Raw genomic sequence first — 19304 nt, 5'->3', positions numbered from 1 at the left:
TGTGTGTCATCCCAGCAAACATTACCCCATTGGACCCATGTGGTTATTTGGTGGGCAAGGTGAACAGGGGCTATTTCACACCAAGCCCACACCAGCCAAACACGGGCTAACCCAGACCAAGCCCACACCAGCCAAACACGGGCTAACCCAGACCAAGCCCACACCAGCCAAACACGGGCTAACCCAGACCAAGCCCACACCAGCCAAAGACGGGCTAACCCAGACCAAGCCCACACCAGCCAAACACGGGCTAACCCAGACCAAGCCCACACCAGCCAAACACGGGCTAACCTAGACCAAGCCCACACCAGCCAAACACGGGCTAACCCAGACCAAGCCCACATCAGCCCGACACCGGCTAGCCGACAACAAGCCTACACCAGCCCAGCACAGGCTAGCCAACACCAGACCAACATGGGCCAGCCCACACCAAGCCCAACACAGGCTAGCCCACACCAAGCCCAAAATGGGCGAGCCCCCACCAATCCCAGCACAGACTAGCCCACATCAAGCACAGCTACTTCATAATGTAGAGAAGGGTGCTCATTTGAATATTTGGGGGCGTGGTTTGCAAATACCGTAATTGATGTTGTTAAGTAAAAAAAATAACAAGGTAAAAATTTGCTTACACAATTCAAACCAATGAAGGTTCGGAACTAAGAATAATATTTTTTTAGATAGAACCTTATAGGGTTGTGGGTTTGATTCTCATGGGGGACCAGTATGAAAAAGTACAAAAATGTATGCACTCACGATGGTAAGTCGCTCTGGATAAGAGCGCCTGCTAAATAACTAAAATATCAATATAAAATGAAACCATGGCTATGTTTTAACATAATGCTCAGAGACTTGTGTATGTCTGTTCATCAAATCACATTTTATTGGTCACATACACATACAGTATTTAGCAGATGTTATTGCGGGTGGAGTGAAATGCTTGTGTTCCTAACCAATAGTGCAGTAGTACAGTGAGGGAAAAAAGTATTTGATCCCCTGCTGATTTTGTACGTTTGCCCACTGACAAACAAATGATCAGTCTATAATTTTAATGGTAGGTTTATTTGAACAGTGAGAGATAGAATGACAACAAAAAAATCCAGAAAAACGCATGTCAGAAATTTTATAAATTGATTTGCATTTTAATGAGGGAAATAAGTATTTGACCCCCTCTCAATCAGAAAGATTTCTGGCTCCCAGGTGTCTATTATACAGGTAAGGGGCTGAGATTAGGAGCACACTCTTAAAGGGAGTGCTCCTAATCTCAGTTTGTTACCTGTATAAAAGACACCTGTCCACAGAAGCAATCAATCAGATTCCAAAACTCTCCACCATGGCCAAGACCAAAGAGTTCTCCAAGGATGTCAGGAACAAGATTGTAGACCTACACAAGGCTGGAATGGGCTACAAGACCATCGCCAAGCAGCTTGGTGAGAAGGTGACAACAGTTGGTGCGATTATTCGCAAATGGAAGATACACAAAAGAACTGTCAATCTCCCTCGGCCTGAGGCTCCATGCAAGATCTCACCTCGTGGAGTTGCAATGATCATGAGAACGGTGAGGAATCAGCCCAGAACTACACGGGAGGATCTTGTCAATGATCTCAAGGCAGCTGGGACCATAGTCACCAAGAAAACAATTGGTAACACACCACGTCGTGAAGAACTGAAATCCTGCAGCGCCCGCAAAGTCCCCCTGCTCAAGAAAGCACATATACCCGTCTGAAGTTTGCCAATGAACATCTGAATGATTCAGAGGACAACTGGATAAAAGTGTTGTGGTCAGATGAGACCAAAATGGAGCTCTTTGGCATCAACTCAACTCGCCGTGCTTGGAGGAGGAGGAATACTGCCTATGACCCCAAGAACACCATCCCCACCGTCAAACATGGAGGTGGAAACATTATGCTTTGGGGGTGTTTTTCTGCTAAGGGGACAGGACAACTTCATCGCATCAAAGGGACGATGGATGGGGCCATGTACCGTCAAATCTTGGGTGAGAACCTCCTTCCCTCAGCCAGGGCATTGAAAATGGGTCGTGGATGGGTATTCCAGCATGACAATGACCCAAAACACACGGCCAAGGCAACAAAGGAGTGGCTCAAGAAGAAGCACATTAAGGTCCTGGAGTGGCCTAGCCAGTCTCCAGACCTTAATCCCATAGAAAATCTGTGGAGGGAGCTTAAGGTTCGAGTTGCCAAACATCAGCCTCAAAACCTTAATGACTTGGAGAATATCTGCAAAGAGGAGTGAGACAAAATCCCTCCTGAGATGTGTGCAAACCTGGTGGCCAACTACAAGAAACATCTGACCTCTGTGATTGCCAACAAGGGTTTTGCCACCAAGTACTAAGTCATGTTTTGCAGGGGGGTCAAATACTTATTTCCCTCATTAAAATGCAAATCATTTTATAACATTTTTGACATGCGTTTTTCTGGATTGTTTTATTGTTATTCTGTCTCTCACTGTTCAAATAAACCTACCATTAAAACTATAGACTGATCATTTCTTTGTCAGTGGGCAAACATACAAAATCAGCAGGGGATCAAATACTTTTTTCCCTCACTGTATCTAACAATTCACAACAATACACACAAATCTAAAAGTAAAAGAATGGAATTAAGAAATATATAAATATTAGATTGAGCAATGTCGGAGTGGCATTGACTAAAATACAGTAGAATAGAATACAGTATATACATTCGAGATGAGTAAAGCAGTATGTAAACCTTATTAAAGTGACTAGTGTTCCATTATTAAAGTGGCCAGTGATTCCATGTCTATGTATATAGGGCAGCAGCCTCTAAGGTGCAGGGTTGCGTAACCGGGTGGAAACCAGCTAGTGATGGCTATTTAACAGTCTGATGGCCTAGAGATAGAAGTTGTTTTTCAGTCTCTCGGTCCTGGCTTTGATGCACCTATACTGACCTCGCTTTCTGGATGATAGCGGGGTGAACAGGCCGTGGCTCGGGGGGTTGATGTCCTTGATGATCTTTTTGGCCTTCCTGTGACCGGGTGCTGTAGGTGTCCTGGAGGGCAGGTAGTTTGCCCCCGGTGATGCGTTGGGCAGACCGCACCACCCTCTTGGGAACCCTGCGGTTGTGGGTGGTGCAGTTGTCGTACCAGGTGGTGATACAGCCCGACAGGATGCTCTCAATTGTACATCTGTAAAAGTTTGTGAGGGTTTTAGGGGCCAAGCCAAATTTCTTCAGCCTCCTGAGGTTGTTGAGCTTGATTTGCGCTTTCTTCACCACACTGTCTGTGTGGGTGGACCATTTCAGATCGTCAGTAATGTGTACGCAGAGGAACTTGAAGCTTTCCACCTACTCCACTGCTGTCCCGTCAATAAGGACGTGCTCCCCCTGCTGTTTCCTGAAGTCCACGATCAGCTCCTTTGTTTTGTTGACATTGAGTGAGATGTTATTTTCATGGCACCACTCTCCCAGGGCCCTCACCTCCTCCCTGTAGGCTGTCTCATCAATGTTGGTAATCAGGCCTACTACTGTTGTGTCGTCTGCAAACTTGATGATTAAGTTCGAGGCGTGCGTGGCCACACAATCACTGTTGAACAGGGAGTACAGGAGGGGGCTGAGCACGCACCCCTGTGGTGAGGATCAGCGAAGTGGAGGTGTTGTTTCATACCTTCACCACCTGGGGGCGTCCTGTCAGGAAGTCCAAGAAACAGTAGCACAGCGAGCTTAATGATGAGCTTGGATGGTGCTATGGTGTTGAATGCTGAGCTGTAGTCAATGAATAGCATTCTTTCATAGGTACTCCTCTCACTGCAGTGTGCAGTGAGATGTCGATTGCATTGTTTGTGGATCTATTGGGGCAGTAAGCAAATTGATGTGGGTCTAGGGTGTCAGGTAAGGTAGAGGTGACCTCTCAAAGCACTTCATGATGACAGACGTTACTGCTACGGGGTGATAGTAATTTTGTTCAGTTACCTTTGCTTTCTTGGGTACAGGAACAATGGTGGACATCTTGAAGCAAGTGGGGACAGCAGACAGGGATAGGGAGAGATTGAATATATCTGTAAACACTCCAGCCAGCTGGTCTGCACATGCTCTGAGGACGCGGCTAGGGATGCTGTCTGGGTCGGCAGCCTTGCGAGGGTTAACACGCTTAAATATATTACTCAGGTCGTCCAAGGAGAAGGAGAGCCCACAGTCCTTGGTAGCGGGCCGCATCGGTGGCACTGTGTTTTCCTCAAAGCGGGCAAAGAAGGTGTTTAGCTTGTCTGGAAGCAAGACTTCGGTGTCCGCGACGTGGCTGGTTTTCCCTTTGCAGTCCCTGATTGTCTGTAGACCCTGCCACATCCGTCTCGTGTCTGAGCTAGAAACAGAGCTGCCATATCTGTCGACGCCATCTTTACGGCAACAGATATATCATTTTGATGCTTACCCAGCCTGGTCTGTTCTGGAGTCAGTCACTACTATTCTGTTGATGGAATAGCAGTGGTTGGACTAAATGGCACTGTGGGGCTGGCTGTGTTGTATACTGTAAGCTGTAAGCACCGTACTGAAACAAGGCATTGGTCTTTGGTTCCATTATCTAGTGCTTTGCTTTGCCCACCAAGCTCCTGGCCTGTGATTGGCTGAATCGATATCCTCTCTGTTGCTGTTTATTAGATTTTTTATCCCATGTTGCCCGTGGGCAATCTTCCTCTCAGTGGGGTGCTGTGGCGATGAGGCTACTGTGCTCTGACTTCAGAGAGCTGGCCTGTACTCTTGGGCACACACACACACACACACACACACACACACACACACACACACACACACACACACACACACACACACACACACACACACACACACACACACACTCACTCAATGAGCAGGAGGGCATTATCCTCTGTCCTTTGACCCATACAACAGATTTACTGTGAACATATCTATTTCCTCCCTGTGATTGGTTCACAATATTGCATGTTGCTTTATACTACCTATTGACAAATTACGATTTGTTGTGTGTATGTCTGTGTGCATGCCGCATGTGTGTGTGTGTGGGTCATATATATTTCCCTGGGTTGTACAGAGGTGCTATGGTTGACAGCAGCTCCATGAAGTTCTATTGATTTCTCAGAGAGGGCTGAGGCTCTATTTCATGTCACTGGTGCAGCTAGCTGTGAATCAAAACAGGATGACACCAAGGCAGGCAGCAGCAGCCGACACCTTCAGTGTCTGTGTAACTCAATCACAGCCCTGTGTATGAGAGTGTGGAGAGAGAGAGAGAGAGAGAGCGAAAGAGAAAGAGAGAGAGCGAAAGAGAAAGAGAGAGAGCGAAAGAGAAAGAGAGAGAGCGAAAGAGAAAGAGAGAGCGAAAGAGAGAGAGAGCTGCCCTGTGATCTGATGTCCATAAACCAGCTCTCCAGTCTGTCTATAGATGTGGGGAGATGTGGTGATTCGTGACCCGAGGCGTGACCCGAGGCGAAACAGTGTTTTGAATTTGAATGATGTCCTTTGGTTTTCCTCCACCCCATCAATACCTTCTGTATCCCTACCAAAGTGTTTATAAGCATTATGTGCCACCATTATTATAAAGACAGTGACATGACCATACTATCACAGTTTCTTTTCATACCCCATCTAAGGAACACATTGTATAGTCTCTTCTCCCTGCCAAACTGTTAATAGCCATTGTGCCATAACACCTAAAAAACGGCTGTGGCGATTCTTGTGTTAATAGCCATTATGCCACCACTATTATTGGCCATGACATGACCATATACTCATACTGCAGCTCACCCTGTCCTCCAACCTCTCTGTGGGTGTGTGTCTCGAGGGGGTTGGGGAAAAAACAGAAAAATTCATCTCTCTGTACAGTGACGATAGAAATAAAGTAATAAGCACCTTCTTCTCCCAGCCATAAGGAAAGACCTCCCTGGCCGCAACTGACCCCCATCATGGCAGACAGTCACCAACCTGAGGACAGCTACCCCCATTGGGACCCGTCGGGGGCACAGGACCCCTCTCCCCCCCCAGCCCACGGGGCTAACGGCTACCCCCCCTCCTACAGGGCGTGCCAGCCAGGGACGGCCCATGGAGCAGCACCCCCCTCCTACACCTCCCGAGAGAACGGCTTCAACGGAGACCATGCAGTTACAGCTGGTAAGGACACCTGATATCTGAGACTCAGGGACAGAGCTTTTATAACTACTGTATTATACCCACAAACTTAATCTGTATTGACCAGTATTGTCAAAACTGTGTGTGTCTATACAATCTGCCCGAGTTGTACCTGTCAATTAGAATACACACACACACACACACACACACACACACACACACACACACACACACACACACACACACACACACACACACACACACACACACACACACACACACACACACACACACACACACACACAGGGGTTGGTCATTCTGTTTGGTTGGTCTTTCTGAGTGTGTGTGCGTGTGTGGGTCCAGCAGGCACTAAGCGGGCCCCTACCTCTCACTGTGTGGGTCCAGCAGGCACTAATCAGGCCCCTACCTCTCGCTGTGTGGGTCCAGCAGGCACTAAGCGGGCCCCTACCTCTCACTGTGTGGGAGGAACAGTGAACATTGAAGCACCCTTAGTAGATTCATTATCCATTATTACTGTGGCAATTAAGGGTGAAAATCTCTGTTTTCCCAGAGCGAGACACACACAAACACACACACCCCTCTCCACACACACACTGACTATACCCTGCTCCGTTCACTCCTCTTGTTGCCATGGCAGCGGCTCCTCTACAATTTAGTTTGCCAAAGCTCTATTGTTTTGTCTATTGTCCCTGCAATCTTTCTGCCTTTACATTTCTATTTCTGCTGACACACAGAACCTACTACTACCTACTACCTCCACTGTCCACCATTTACAGAACAGAAACCCATTCAACATCTCTGACAGGAGTCGTAGTACCTCTATTTTAACTGCAGTATGTTGCCAGGACCAGACCTTTCATGTCTATCATTCATTTAGACAGCATCAGTCACCTAGCCTGTTAGATTGAATACCATGCACTGTTGAAGAGCAGACTTGCCATACTATTGGTCAAGAAGAAGCAGTAAGGAAGTCAGCCAAAGAGTATCTTCTGATTTATCACCACAAGTACACTGTACCCTGTGGGATGAGCTCCATTAGTATCTAGCCTGGATAGTGTGGCTAGTGCTCAAATAGTCTGTTTCAAACATTGCCTAGAGCATCTGTTAATCAACGTCCATTTACAATTTTGTTGACATTTAATTCCCACGCTCAGTAGCGATGGAACGTATAATTACAACTGTCTTTCAAAGACATTGACTTTTAGCGAGGTCACTGAAGCCGCTGTACTAGTATGTGTTGTCTAAATGCCAAGTGCTTTCTATGGTCTTCAGGTAAGTGTTCGGCATATAAAGAATATGATGTACATTTATTTCACAGAGTTTTGAATCCTTTTACTTATGCAAACACATAATCCAGCTCCACCCAACCATTACAGAACACTGCATGACACAATGACATTATATTGTGTTATGTATTATGTTTAAAAAATATATATATTTCACCTTTATTTAACCAGGTAGGCCAGTTGAGAACAAGTTCTCATTTACAACTGCGACCTGGCCAAGATAAAGTAAAGCAGTGCGACACAAACAACAACACAGAGTTACACATGGAATAAACAAATGTACAGTCAATAACACAATAGAAAAGTCTATATACAGTGTGTGCAAATGGCGTAAGGAGGTAAGGCAATAAATAGGCCATAGTAGCGAAGTAATTACAATTTAGCAAATGAACACTGGAGTGATAGATGTGCAGATGATGATGTGCAAGTAGAAATACTGGTGTGCAAAAGAGCAAAAAAGTAAATAAAAACAATATGGGGACGAGGTAGGTAGTTGGATGGGCTATTTACAGATGGGCTATGTACAGCTGCAGCGATCTGTAAGCTGCTCAGATAGCTGATGCTTAACTTTAGTGAGGGAGATATAAGTCTTCAACTTTAGCGATTTTTGCAATTCGTTCCAGTCATTGGCAACAGAGAACTGGAAGGAAAGGCGGCCAAAGCAGGTGTTGGCTTTGGGGATGACCAGTGAGATATACCTGCTGGAGCACGTGCTACGGGTGGGTGTTGTTATGGTGACCAATGAGCTGAGATAAGGCGGAGCTTTACCTAGCAAAGACTTATAGATGACCTGGAGCCAGTGGGTCTGGCGACGAATATGTAGCGAGGGTGTGGGAGGTGGGACAAAAGAGGTATCTGAGGCATGTTGAGTGGGACTAGGGGCTTCGCAGTAAACTAAAACAATGATAACTATCCTAAACAACAGTATACAAGGCATATTGACATTAGAGAGAGACATAAAGCGAGGCATAAAGCAATCACAGGTGTTGATTGGGAGAGCTAGCTAAGACAACAATGGGTAAGACAACAATTTGTAAGACAACAGCAGCTAATCAGCTAAGACAACAACAGGTAAAATGGTGATGAATGGGCAGAGAGGGTCAGTTAACTACACACAGGGCCTGAGTTCGAGGCTGGGGCCGACAGATAAACAAAATGGAGTACCGTGATTAATGAACAGTCCAGCAGGCATCAGCTATGTAGCCAAGTGATCATAGGGTCCAGTGAACAGCAATAGATGAAACAGGGAAGCCGCTAGGTAGTCGTTGTACTGCATGCTGTTGGGTTGAACTAGGGTGATTGCGTTGAAAAGAGACGTGTAATGTCCTTGAGCAACAAAGATTTGTCCATGGCTTCAAAGAACTAAAGCATGGACCTGAAGATGTAAAGAGGTATTACCCTATTAGGCCTGCTGTGTCCACTGGATATGTGAGACGTGTAGTTTGTATACCTGCCGCATTGCTTGTCATCCAATGTAGTATGCTGTGAACATTTAGAGACATTCACGTCTGTATAACACTTCAAAACAAACTGTAATGTAATTTCAATATTAGCTATACTGTTAATAACCACCAACGTTATCTGTGTATTGGGTTTTAGGATGGTGTTAACTGATGTTTGACTCTGTTGTTTTGACTCTTGTCTGTTGGGGTGGTTGTGGAGGACACAGTTGTCATGGTTTTCTTTTGAAGTGGTTGTGGAGGACACAGTTGTCATGGTTTTCTTTTGAAGTGGTTGTGGAGGACACAGTTGTCATGGTTTTCTTTTGAAGTGGTTGTGGAGGACACAGTTGTCATGGTGTTCTGTTGAGGTAGTTGTGGAGGACACAGTTGTCATGGTTTTCTGTTGAGGTAGTTGTGGAGGACACAGTTGTTATGGTTTTCTGTTGAGGTAGTTGTGGAGGACACAGTTGTTATGGTTTTCTGTTGAGGTAGTTGTGGAGGACACAGTTGTCATGGTTTTCTGTTGAGGTAGTTGTGGAGGACACGGTTGTCATGGTGTTCTTGAGCTTCACCATGTATAGGGGTACAGTTATTCAGTCAATTAGTCAGTCAGTACCTTTGGCAGCATCATGTTGGGGATGGGTGTGGCAGCTGAGCTCTCACAGACATTGAGAGAGAGGGGAGATGAGGGGAGGGACTGAGGATGGGAACAGAGCAACCAAAGCTCAGAATTAGACCGGGCCCATACCACTTAGGTTGTGTGTTGCTGTGGCAACAGCTCCGTTCCCTTCACACAGAGTTTTGGCGGTGGTATCTCGCCGGCTGTCTCTCTCTCTCTCTCTCTCGCTTTCGCTCTCTCTCTCTGCCCTCCCTCTATCTCTCTCTCTCTCTCTCTCTCTCTCTCTCTCTCTCTCTCTCTTTCTCCCCTCTCCACCCTGCGGTGAGGTGCAAGCCTGCGTTTGGCAGTGTGTCTGACTCTGTGGCTGCCTCAGGTCTCTACTCAAGGGGAGTCCGTTTTCGCTTTGGTCTACTGGTCTAGTCTGGTCTGACCAGTACAGGTAATAAAAAAACCTTTTCTGTCCTGGTAGTGCAGCTCAGTACAGCATTGTCTGCATGCCTGGGAGGATTGTAGTTGTGGCTTTGGATTAGAATATAACTGTTCTTCTCTTTTATATTGGGGTTTTATTGACATATAATGTGCCTTATTTTTATTTGTTCATGTTTTTTATTTATTTATTAATATGTTAAGGCCAATGAGACAAACTTGGTAAGAGAAGTATGAGCTGTCACTGTAAACGGGTTTTTGACTCAACATCATTCTGTCGGGAAGGGCTGAAACAACACTGAAGAAGACAGCTATCATTAGAATTAGAGTAGACAGTAGATGTGTTTATTGTGCTGTGTGTGTGTGTGTGTGTGTGTGTGTGTGTGTGTGTGTGTGTGTGTGTGTGTGTGTGTGTGTGTGGTTTGTGTGGTTTGTGTCTGTCAGCTAGTAAACTGCTGTTTCACTGGAATGAACCCAACGACCTGGTGATGCTGTGTGTGTGCATGTGTGTGTGTGCATGTGTGTGTTGGAGGTGTGTGTGAGCATGTGTCGTTGTGTGCCTTTGAGGCAGAATTTGATCTGGATGCAGGACACATCACTGCCCAGTCTGTGAGGAGGGAGGGAGTGGAGAGGTAGTGGGTATCTGTCTAGGTGAGGGCATATCTGTCTGTTTGGAGGGAGGGAGGGAGGGAGGGAGTATCTGTCTAGGTGAGGGCATGTCTGTCTGTTTGGAGGGAGGGAGGGAGGGAGGGAGGGAGTATCTGTCTAGGTGAGGGCATATCTGTCTGTTTGGAGGGAGGGAGGGAGGGAGGGAGTATCTGTCTAGGTGAGGGCATGTCTGTCTGTTTGGAGGGAGGGAGGGAGGGAGGGAGGGAGGGAGGGAGGGAGGGAGGGAGGGAGTATCTGTCTAGGTGAGGGCATGTCTGTCTGTTTGGAGGGAGGGAGGGAGGGAGTATCTGTCTAGGTGAGGGCATGTCTGTCTGTTTGGAGGGAGGGAGGGAGGGAGGGAGTATCTGTCTAGGTGAGGGCATGTCTGTCTGTTTGGAGGGAGGGAGGGAGGGAGGGAGGGAGTATCTGTCTAGGTGAGGGCATGTCTGTCTGTTTGGAGGGAGGGAGGGAGGGAGGGAGGGAGTATCTGTCTAGGTGAGGGCATGTCTGTCTGTTTGGAGGGAGGGAGGGAGGGAGGGAGTATCTGTCTAGGTGAGGGCATGTCTGTCTGTTTGGAGGGAGGGAGGGAGGGAGGGAGGGAGGGAGGGAGGGAGGGAGGGAGGGAGGGAGGGAGGGAGGGAGGGAGGGAGGGAGGGAGGGAGTTCATCATAGCCAAGCTATGGGCTCTAGAATAGAATGGCGTTATGGTGTCAGGAATCAGGATAGAGACAAAGTAATAGAATGACTAGAAAGGGCATAACACCACTGACGATGGCAATTTGCTTTGCTTCTATGCGGACACTGAAAATGGCCCGTAAGGCTCTGGTTAAAAGAAGTACAACATAGGCAATAGGTTGCCGTTGAGACGCAGCCCTGGACTGTGTTTGTTGGAATGTCATGCTGTGTGGTTGATCTGCTAGGTCAATCTGACCGAGATCAAAGAGGCGAAGGCTGGACCAATAGAATGTGCGACCAATACAATTTGATTTGGAGGAATCTGTTAATACTTTCTCAGTGGCTCTGTGGTGAAATCATCTCTTCTTTTTCTTTTCCTCCCTGTCCACCTTTTGACTCTCCTGTTCTGCTCGTTAGAGCTACATCAGTGCATCAGGCACAACATCCCTGAGCTGGGAGGGATTGACAGTTTCATGATGTGATCTCAGGGTGGAGATCTGAGAGCGTTGACCAGTATCTGGTAGGCTGTTGATTGATGCTCCTGGATTTTCAGTATTGACTGTTCTGCTCTATTTTTTGACTACTTGGCATGTATAACTCCTACTGAAGTCGTTAAAACAAACTCGCTCAGGTTTTTACGTTTTCTTGAATAGCTTCTGTTTATTAATGGATTAAACTGACTGTAATGACAGTTGGGTTTGGCAATGCTATGTATTTGTCCATGTGTGTATGACAGTCATTTTCTCTGTAAAATGGAACCACAGAAAGCAGGCTCATTTGAGTGGGTGAGTGTTTCCGGAAGACTTACGTATGTATGTGTGTGTGTTTGTGCATGTGTGTGTGCATGTGTGTGTGCATGTGCGCGTGAGTGTCTGGTGGGTGGAAAATGGTCCTGAAACAGCTCCACGTCGTGACAACAAAAGCTTTCCACCGCCAACTAACTAATCCCACTGTAATACACTGTTGCCATGTCAATTACATGGTTTAGGAGACTGACATTCTCAAAAACACTAAATTATGACAGTAAAACTCATGAGTGTAAAATAAAGGATGTTGTATGGATCTACAGTATATATTGTAGTCCATATGCACAGGAATCATGGATGTATGGCTCACTAAGGTTTACATTACAACATATATACACACACACACGCACACAAGTACACTCGCACGCACGCACGCACGCACGCACGCACGCACGCACACACACACACACACACACACACACACACACACACACACACACACACACACACACACACACATAAATCTATGTTCTTCTGACCTCAGTCCACTCCACATCGGTTTTACAATTACTTGACATCTTCTTTATCATTGTAGGTGGTTTAATTGCTATTTTAATCATTGTACTGTAAACCTATGTCTAATGGGTAAAGGTATCATCCAGATTAAATTGTTTGTGACCAGTGGAGGGTATCTGGGTCATGTTCATTAGTGCACACCATAGCAAACATTTTGCGACGAGAAACATGCTTCCGTTGCTTCCGTTTGGTTCCTAGTGAGTATAACCCTGGGCATCCCACACTGTTGTTGACTCAAAGTTATCAGCCAATCACAGGCCCATGCCCAGAGCCATTTCTGATTGGCCAGTAGGTTTGGCTGCTTCCTATCTGAACCAGTGTTTCCATGGTGATGCCTGCAGTTAAAATGCTGCCAATTCTACAAGTAAAGATTCCCTGTTTCAGTTTTGTACTTTTTTTGTCACCATGGTTCTCTGCATACTAAACCTTCAGCCTTAGATAGACAGAAAGCAATCATTAAATTAATTATCAATTAATAAGTACTGACCATAAGTTAATATTTCCTTGACACGCTATGATTAGCAAGATATAGTTGGTCTAGACATCACTGATGACTGTGGGTCCCTGTGTGTCTAACTGTGTGTGTGTATGTGTGTGTCTATGTGTGTGTGTGTCCCACAGAGCAAGTGTCTGCGCGAATCGTGCAGGAGGTGACAGCAGAAGCAGTGGCAGTACTGAAAGGAGAACAGGAGACAAGACTGCAGTCAGGTACACACACACACACACACACACACACACACACACACACACACACACACACACACACACACACACACACACACACACATGTCCCGGCCCACCCGTCTCTTCCATAGCTATAGCTATTCTGAAAGTGACACAGAAGTCCTTTTGGCTGATGTCAATGGACTAAAATGGTGCTGTTTGTGTGTGTGTGTGTGTGTGTGTGTGTGTGTGTGTGTGTGTGTGTGTGTGTGTGTGTGTGTGTGTGTGTGTGTGTGTGTGTGTGTGTGTGTGTGTGTGTGTGTGTGTGTGTGTGTGTGTGTGTGTGTGTGTGTGTGTGTGTGTGTGTGTGTGTGTGTTTGGGTACGTCTGTGTGTTTGGGTACGTCTGTGCGTGCGTAGGGGTTAGAGAGCAGTGCTTGGACTGGACAGCTGTCAGAGAAGATCTAACATGGTGGTAGTGGTGGGGGAGTAAGCCCAGAGCAAAGCAGAACAGATCCCAGATCAGCCATCTGGAGTCCACATAGCAACATTGACCCTTAACATGTAGTAGCCTCTCCAGGCACGTGCACAGATAAGGGTCTGCCTGAGCACCTGCCCCTTTGCCTTCCCACTCGCCAAGTGCCCTTTTGGGTGGTGGTATATATATTTAAAACATTTTTATACAGTTTATGTCATTGTTGTTCTGAACCGACTGCCCCCAAGTCACCACCCCTACCATCAGTTGGTCTGCCCTGTACGGCGCTCACAGGCGCCCGGATGTGCCTTTTCCCAGTCTGCCCTGTACGGAGAATGCGTGCGCCCGGTATCCAAACATGCATGTCTTGAGATGAGGTCATCGGTCGAGTGTGTGTAGCGAGATACCTAGGTTAAATATAAACAGTACTGCCACAGCAGCATAACATTTGATTAATGCTTGATTTACATCGTCATCAATATTCACTCTGGTTGGCTGAAGCGCAGCAGCACTTCATCATTTATTTCTTATATCGAATCATAGCCCTGCGAAGGGTGCTGGAGGTTCTGCAGCACCCCTGGTATATAAAAATAAATGTTGTAAAGTTATAGTTATTTTTTTTATTTTAGCTGACCCTAACCGTTTCCCTAACATGAACCTAATTTTCATACCCTGTCAAACTGCTAATTATCCTATCAACTTCCAAAGAGGCCTATTGAGGGAATATTGTTTTACTAACTATACTGAACTTAAATATAAGTGCAACATGCAACAATTTCAAAGATATTAACGAGTTGTAGTTCATATAATGAAATCTGTCAATTGAAACAAATTCATTAGGCCCTAGTCTATAGAAATCACATGACTGGGCAGGGGCGCAGCCATGAGGGCCTGGGAGGGCATAGGCCCACCCACTGGGGAGCCATTCTCAGCCAATCAGAAATTGTTTTTCCCCAAAAAAGGGCTTTATTACAGACAGAAATACTCCTCAGTTTCATCAGCTGTCCGGGTGACTGGTCTCAAACGATCCCGACGGTGAAGAAGCCAGATGTGGCGGTCCTGGGCTGGCGTGGTTATACGTGGTCTGCCGTTGTGAGGCCAGTTGGACATACTACCAAATTCTCCAAAATGGCATTGGAAGCAGCTTATGGTAAATGAACATTCAGTTCTCTGGCAACAGCTCTGGTAGACATTCCTGCAGTCAGCATGCCAAATGCACGCTCCCTCAAAACTTGAGACATCTGTGGCATTGTGTTGTGTGACAAAACTGCCAATTTTAGTGTGGCCTTTTATTGTCCACAGCACAAGGTGCCCCTGTGTAATGATCATGCTGTTTAATCAGCTTCTTGATATGCCACAACTGTCCGGTGGATGGATTATCTTGGTAAAGGAGAAATGCTCACTAACAGGGATGTTAACTAATTTGTGCACAACATTTGAGAGAAATAAGCTTTTTGTGTGCGCATGGAACATTTCTGGGATCTTTTATTTCAGCTCATGAAACATGGGACCAACACTTACATGTTGAGTTTATATTTTTGTTCAGTATAATTAGGGATAGCCCCCTTTTATCAATTTTCGCCTAAATGACACACCCAAATCTAACTGCCTGTAGCTCAGGCCCTGAAGCAAGGATATGCATATTCTTGGTACCATTTGAAATGAAACACTTAGAAGTTTGTGGAAATGTGAATGAATTGAATGTAGGAGAATATAACACAATAGATCTGGTAGAAGAAAATACAAAGATAAACCAACCGGTATTTTTAAACCACCATATTTTAAATGCAACAGAAAGGTCACAGTTCCAGGCATCACTCTGGTTGTAATTCCGATAGTGTCCACAAGATGGAAGCAGTGTATGTGCAAAGTTTCAGATGGATAACTTGAAATATGAGTGAACTACAATACTTTTAGTGTGAAGTCCCCAGGTACATTTGGGGAAATCATGAAGGAGACATTCGCATTCAAATAAAAATCTTCTGCAAGAATATCGTCCAATCTGTATACTTGGACTTTGATTTAGCTTTCCAAGTATTAGTAGCCATATTATAAGTTCAACATTTGCAAAACAACCAGTTTTCATAACTTCATAACTCTGAATATTCTTATAATTTTGGTCCAAAATGAAAAGGCATGCTGTCATACAAGATTAGTAACTACATTTTACGACATATACATGGTTTCCGGATAATCCCGTAAAGCCCAGCTCATTGGCTATACAGCTAGCTTTGTTAAGCACCGATTGGTGATTAGTTGACAAAGATACAGTCGATCAAGTGATGACCGCCCTCGTCATCGGCGTGCCATGAAGGCGTCGTTCTCTGACCAAATATGGTGTCCTATAGGATATACTACACCCCTAATGATATAGTGAAGTCTTGTTACCTTCTAGGATCTCTGAGGAATACATACGAATGTGATTTGACTCGTTGAAACAACGTTTAAGGTGAGATTTTCACAGATTCCTTTCTTTGCAAATTAAACGAAGGAAATATAAAATCGATTGTGCATGCTTTATGGACCTTTTTAGGATATGAAACCAACACTTCATGTTATCTCTGGGACCCTTTGGATGATAAATCAGAGCAAGATTTCAGAATGTAAGTACACATTTCACCTTCAGAGGTGAATTTATCATACCTATTGCGGTGAAAAAAGTGTTTTGTTGTTAGGAGCTCTCCTCAAACATGGCATTTCTTCGCGGTAAAAGCTACTGTAAATTGGACAGTGCAGTTATTAACAAGAATTTAAGCTTTCAGCCGATATAAGACACTTATATGTACCAACATTTGTTGTTTCTCTCAAATCTGTGATCTTGACATAACGTGCTGAATGATTTACAACTGTCCTGTTGACGGAACGCCGATACTTAAAACGACAGAGATAGGCTTTTGGCATGGACGTGAAACTGGAAAGCTTTGTTAGGACTATCATGTCCTCCTCACAGTATATTACAACATGTTTGTCTCCATTCACCAAATCGATCCCGCTCCAGAGTGCAGGCCTCGGTGTAACACTCATTCCTTCGACGATAAACACGAATCCGACCATCACCCCTGGTGAAACAAAACCGCGACTCGTCAGTGAAAAGCACTTTTTGCTAGTCCTGTCTGGTCCAGCGACGGTGGGTTTGTGCCCATCAGCGATGTTGTTGCCGGTGATATCTGGTGAGGACCTGCCTTACAACAGGCCTACAAGCCCTCAGTCCAGCCTCTCTCAGCCTATTGCGGACAGTCTGAGCACTGATTGAGGGATTGTGCGTTCCTGGTGTAACTCGGGCAGTTGTTGTTGCCATCCTGTACCTGTCCCGCAGGTGTGATGTTCGGATGTACCGATCCTGTGCAGGTGTTGTTACACGTGGTCCCTGTTGCGCCGTTTTAGGCGTCTCACAGTACGGACATTGCAATTTATTGCCCTGGCCACAACTGCAGTCCTCATGCCTCCTTGCAGCATGCCTAAGGCACGTTCATGCAGATGAGCAGGGACCCTGGGCATCTTTCTTTAGTTGTTTTTCAGAGTCAGTAGAAAGGCCTCTTTAGTGTCCTAAGCTTTCATAACTGTGACCTTAATTGCCTACCGTCTGTAAGCTGTTAGTGTCTTAATGACCATTCCACAGGTGCATGTTCATTAATTGTTTATGGTTCATTGAACAAGCATGGGAAACCGTGTTTAAACCCTTTAGAATTAAGATCTGTGAAGTTATTTTGATTTTTACGAATTATCTTTGAAAGACAGGATCCTGAAAAAGGGATGTTTCTTTTTTTGCTGAGTTAATAATAACCAGCAGTGAGGACTCTGTCTGTCAGCAAATCTACATCTATGGAGTGTGGAGCTGACAGATATACATCAAAATGGGGATATACTGTAGAGGCTACAACAGAGCCAACAGAGGCTGTCTGTTGTAAACCTATTTGTATTACAGTAATCAATTTGTATTACTACTATTAGCTAATTCACTATTACAGTTGATAATATAAATGCAGCTTCTTGAAATTACCTTGCATTTCATGAAATTTTCACCAGAGAATCCTCACTGGAGGAATTACTCAGCGAAAAACAGCCATTGTAGTATTTATTCACATCTCTACTGTTCACAGAGAATGTCAAAGGAGCTTTAAAGGATTAACAGGAGAGACAGGTAGCGAGAGAGAGATAGAGAGAGACAGATAAAGAGGGAGAGAGCAGAAAGACTAATTGATTTCATCCTCTCCTCTCCAGGCTTAATCAGCTACTATCTCAACAGACACACAAAGGGTTGTCTAATAGTTAGCTGTTTTCAAACTTCACTCCTGATAAATTCTCATCTGTCCATGTTTGTCTGTCCCCATCTGTTTGTCTTTCTGTAGTTGAAGACACGGCAAACCTGCCCCCCTCTCCTCCTCCCTCACCTGCTGCTGAGCACTGCTTCAGACCCCTGGAGCAAGGTAAGGTCTAGAGGGAGGGAGGGAGGGAGGGAGGGAGGGAGGGAGGGAGGGAGGGAGAAAGAGAGAAATGGAGAGAGAGAGATAGAAATGGAGAGAGAGAGAGAGCGAGAGACTGTGAGTGAATGATATGTTATCATCAAGACTGTATGTGTTGTATTTGACTGTGCCGAGACCCTTGGAACCCCATTGCTGCTGCCTTGGAAGATACAGTATGTGACACCTTTGGGCGAACCAATCACAGAGGCTCCCTACCTGGATCATGTTGTTACACAGAAACCCAGGAAGTGTATCTTAGACATTCATTATCTTTCTGTGGAAGTAAACAGAAGTCTTCTCCCTCCTCCTCATCTTCCTTTTCCCACAGAATTAGAAATCATCTCACCTTCATCACTTCTTTACCTCAATCACTCCATCCACAAGCCCATACTCCTTTATCTTCCCCCCTTCCCTGACCATGCATCTTAGAATGCCAGTGCATGACCTTCGCATGACCTTGCCCCTCCTCACCCCCCATTGGCATCCTTCCTCCCCTTTAACTTTGATCATCCACCCCTACTATCCTTGCAGATATATCTCTGGTAGCCTGTTTGCCCTCCTAACCTCTTTTGTTTCCACTTATGTGTCTTTGTCTTTACTCTTCTGTCCTGCGTTTAAGCATGTCTTGTTGTTGGTTTTTCCTTGTTGTTGGACCATGCTTTTTTGTCTTCCTGGTTTGTTTCTGACTGTGCCTGGCCTGTTGTCTGTGTTTGTCTAGTCTACTCTGACTGCAGTGGACATGTGACCTATGACAGATTTTGTGGGAGAATCCAGCCATGCTCAGACAGACTGGTTATTGGTAGTTGAATTGACTTGTTAGCTACGTAGCTTCCTCTCTTCCTATATAATGAATCATAGCCATCTCCCTTATAAGAGAACACCTTGGCACCACTGTGCTACTGTATTAGGGGCAGTGACCAAACACCCAGCAAGCATGTAGTGGCCCACTAGCAGCATGCCGCTGAAACACTGTCTATCAGCACTGCAGCAGTCGGTTCACTAACACTAGCTTTCAATGAGTTTCATTGTTACATCGCTTTACATTGCTGTCTCTGTTACGTTGGTCTGACTGTGTGGTCCGCCCATCTTGTCTTCGAGTGGCAGGCTCCAAACTCACTTTCAGTTGCTGGTCACTGTCCTTGTGTCTTTGTCTTGTTGCCTCTCTCTCTCTGTCTCTCTCTCTCCCCCTAACACTAC

At 45.5% G+C, this 19304-nt stretch overlaps 1 protein-coding gene across 11 annotated transcripts in view; it reads left to right on the top strand.

Annotated features, from left to right (window-relative positions):
- The window catches only part of map2 (microtubule-associated protein 2), a 138484-nt gene that overhangs the window by 74272 nt on the left and 44908 nt on the right, over window positions 1-19304 (top strand). For 9 of the 11 annotated variants that reach the window (XM_045707559.2, XM_045707557.2, XM_082969047.1 and 6 more), the window contains exons 4-6: window positions 5866-6110; window positions 13129-13215; window positions 17994-18071. In XM_045707559.2, coding sequence (XP_045563515.2) covers window positions 5906-6110; window positions 13129-13215; window positions 17994-18071 — 370 coding nt within the window. In that variant the 5' untranslated portion in view covers window positions 5866-5905. Of the gene's footprint in view, window positions 1-5865; window positions 6111-9753; window positions 9876-13128; window positions 13216-17993; window positions 18072-19304 lie in introns of those variants that run through there. The other 2 variants (XM_082969052.1, XM_082969050.1) reach the window with 1 other exon arrangement.

The sequence above is a fragment of the Salmo salar genome, chromosome 25 (assembly GCF_965601325.2).
Source record: "Salmo salar chromosome 25, fSalSal1, whole genome shotgun sequence".
NCBI classification, from domain to species: Eukaryota; Metazoa; Chordata; class Actinopteri; order Salmoniformes; family Salmonidae; genus Salmo; species Salmo salar.
This window is presented reverse-complemented; position numbering and strand designations above follow the sequence as displayed.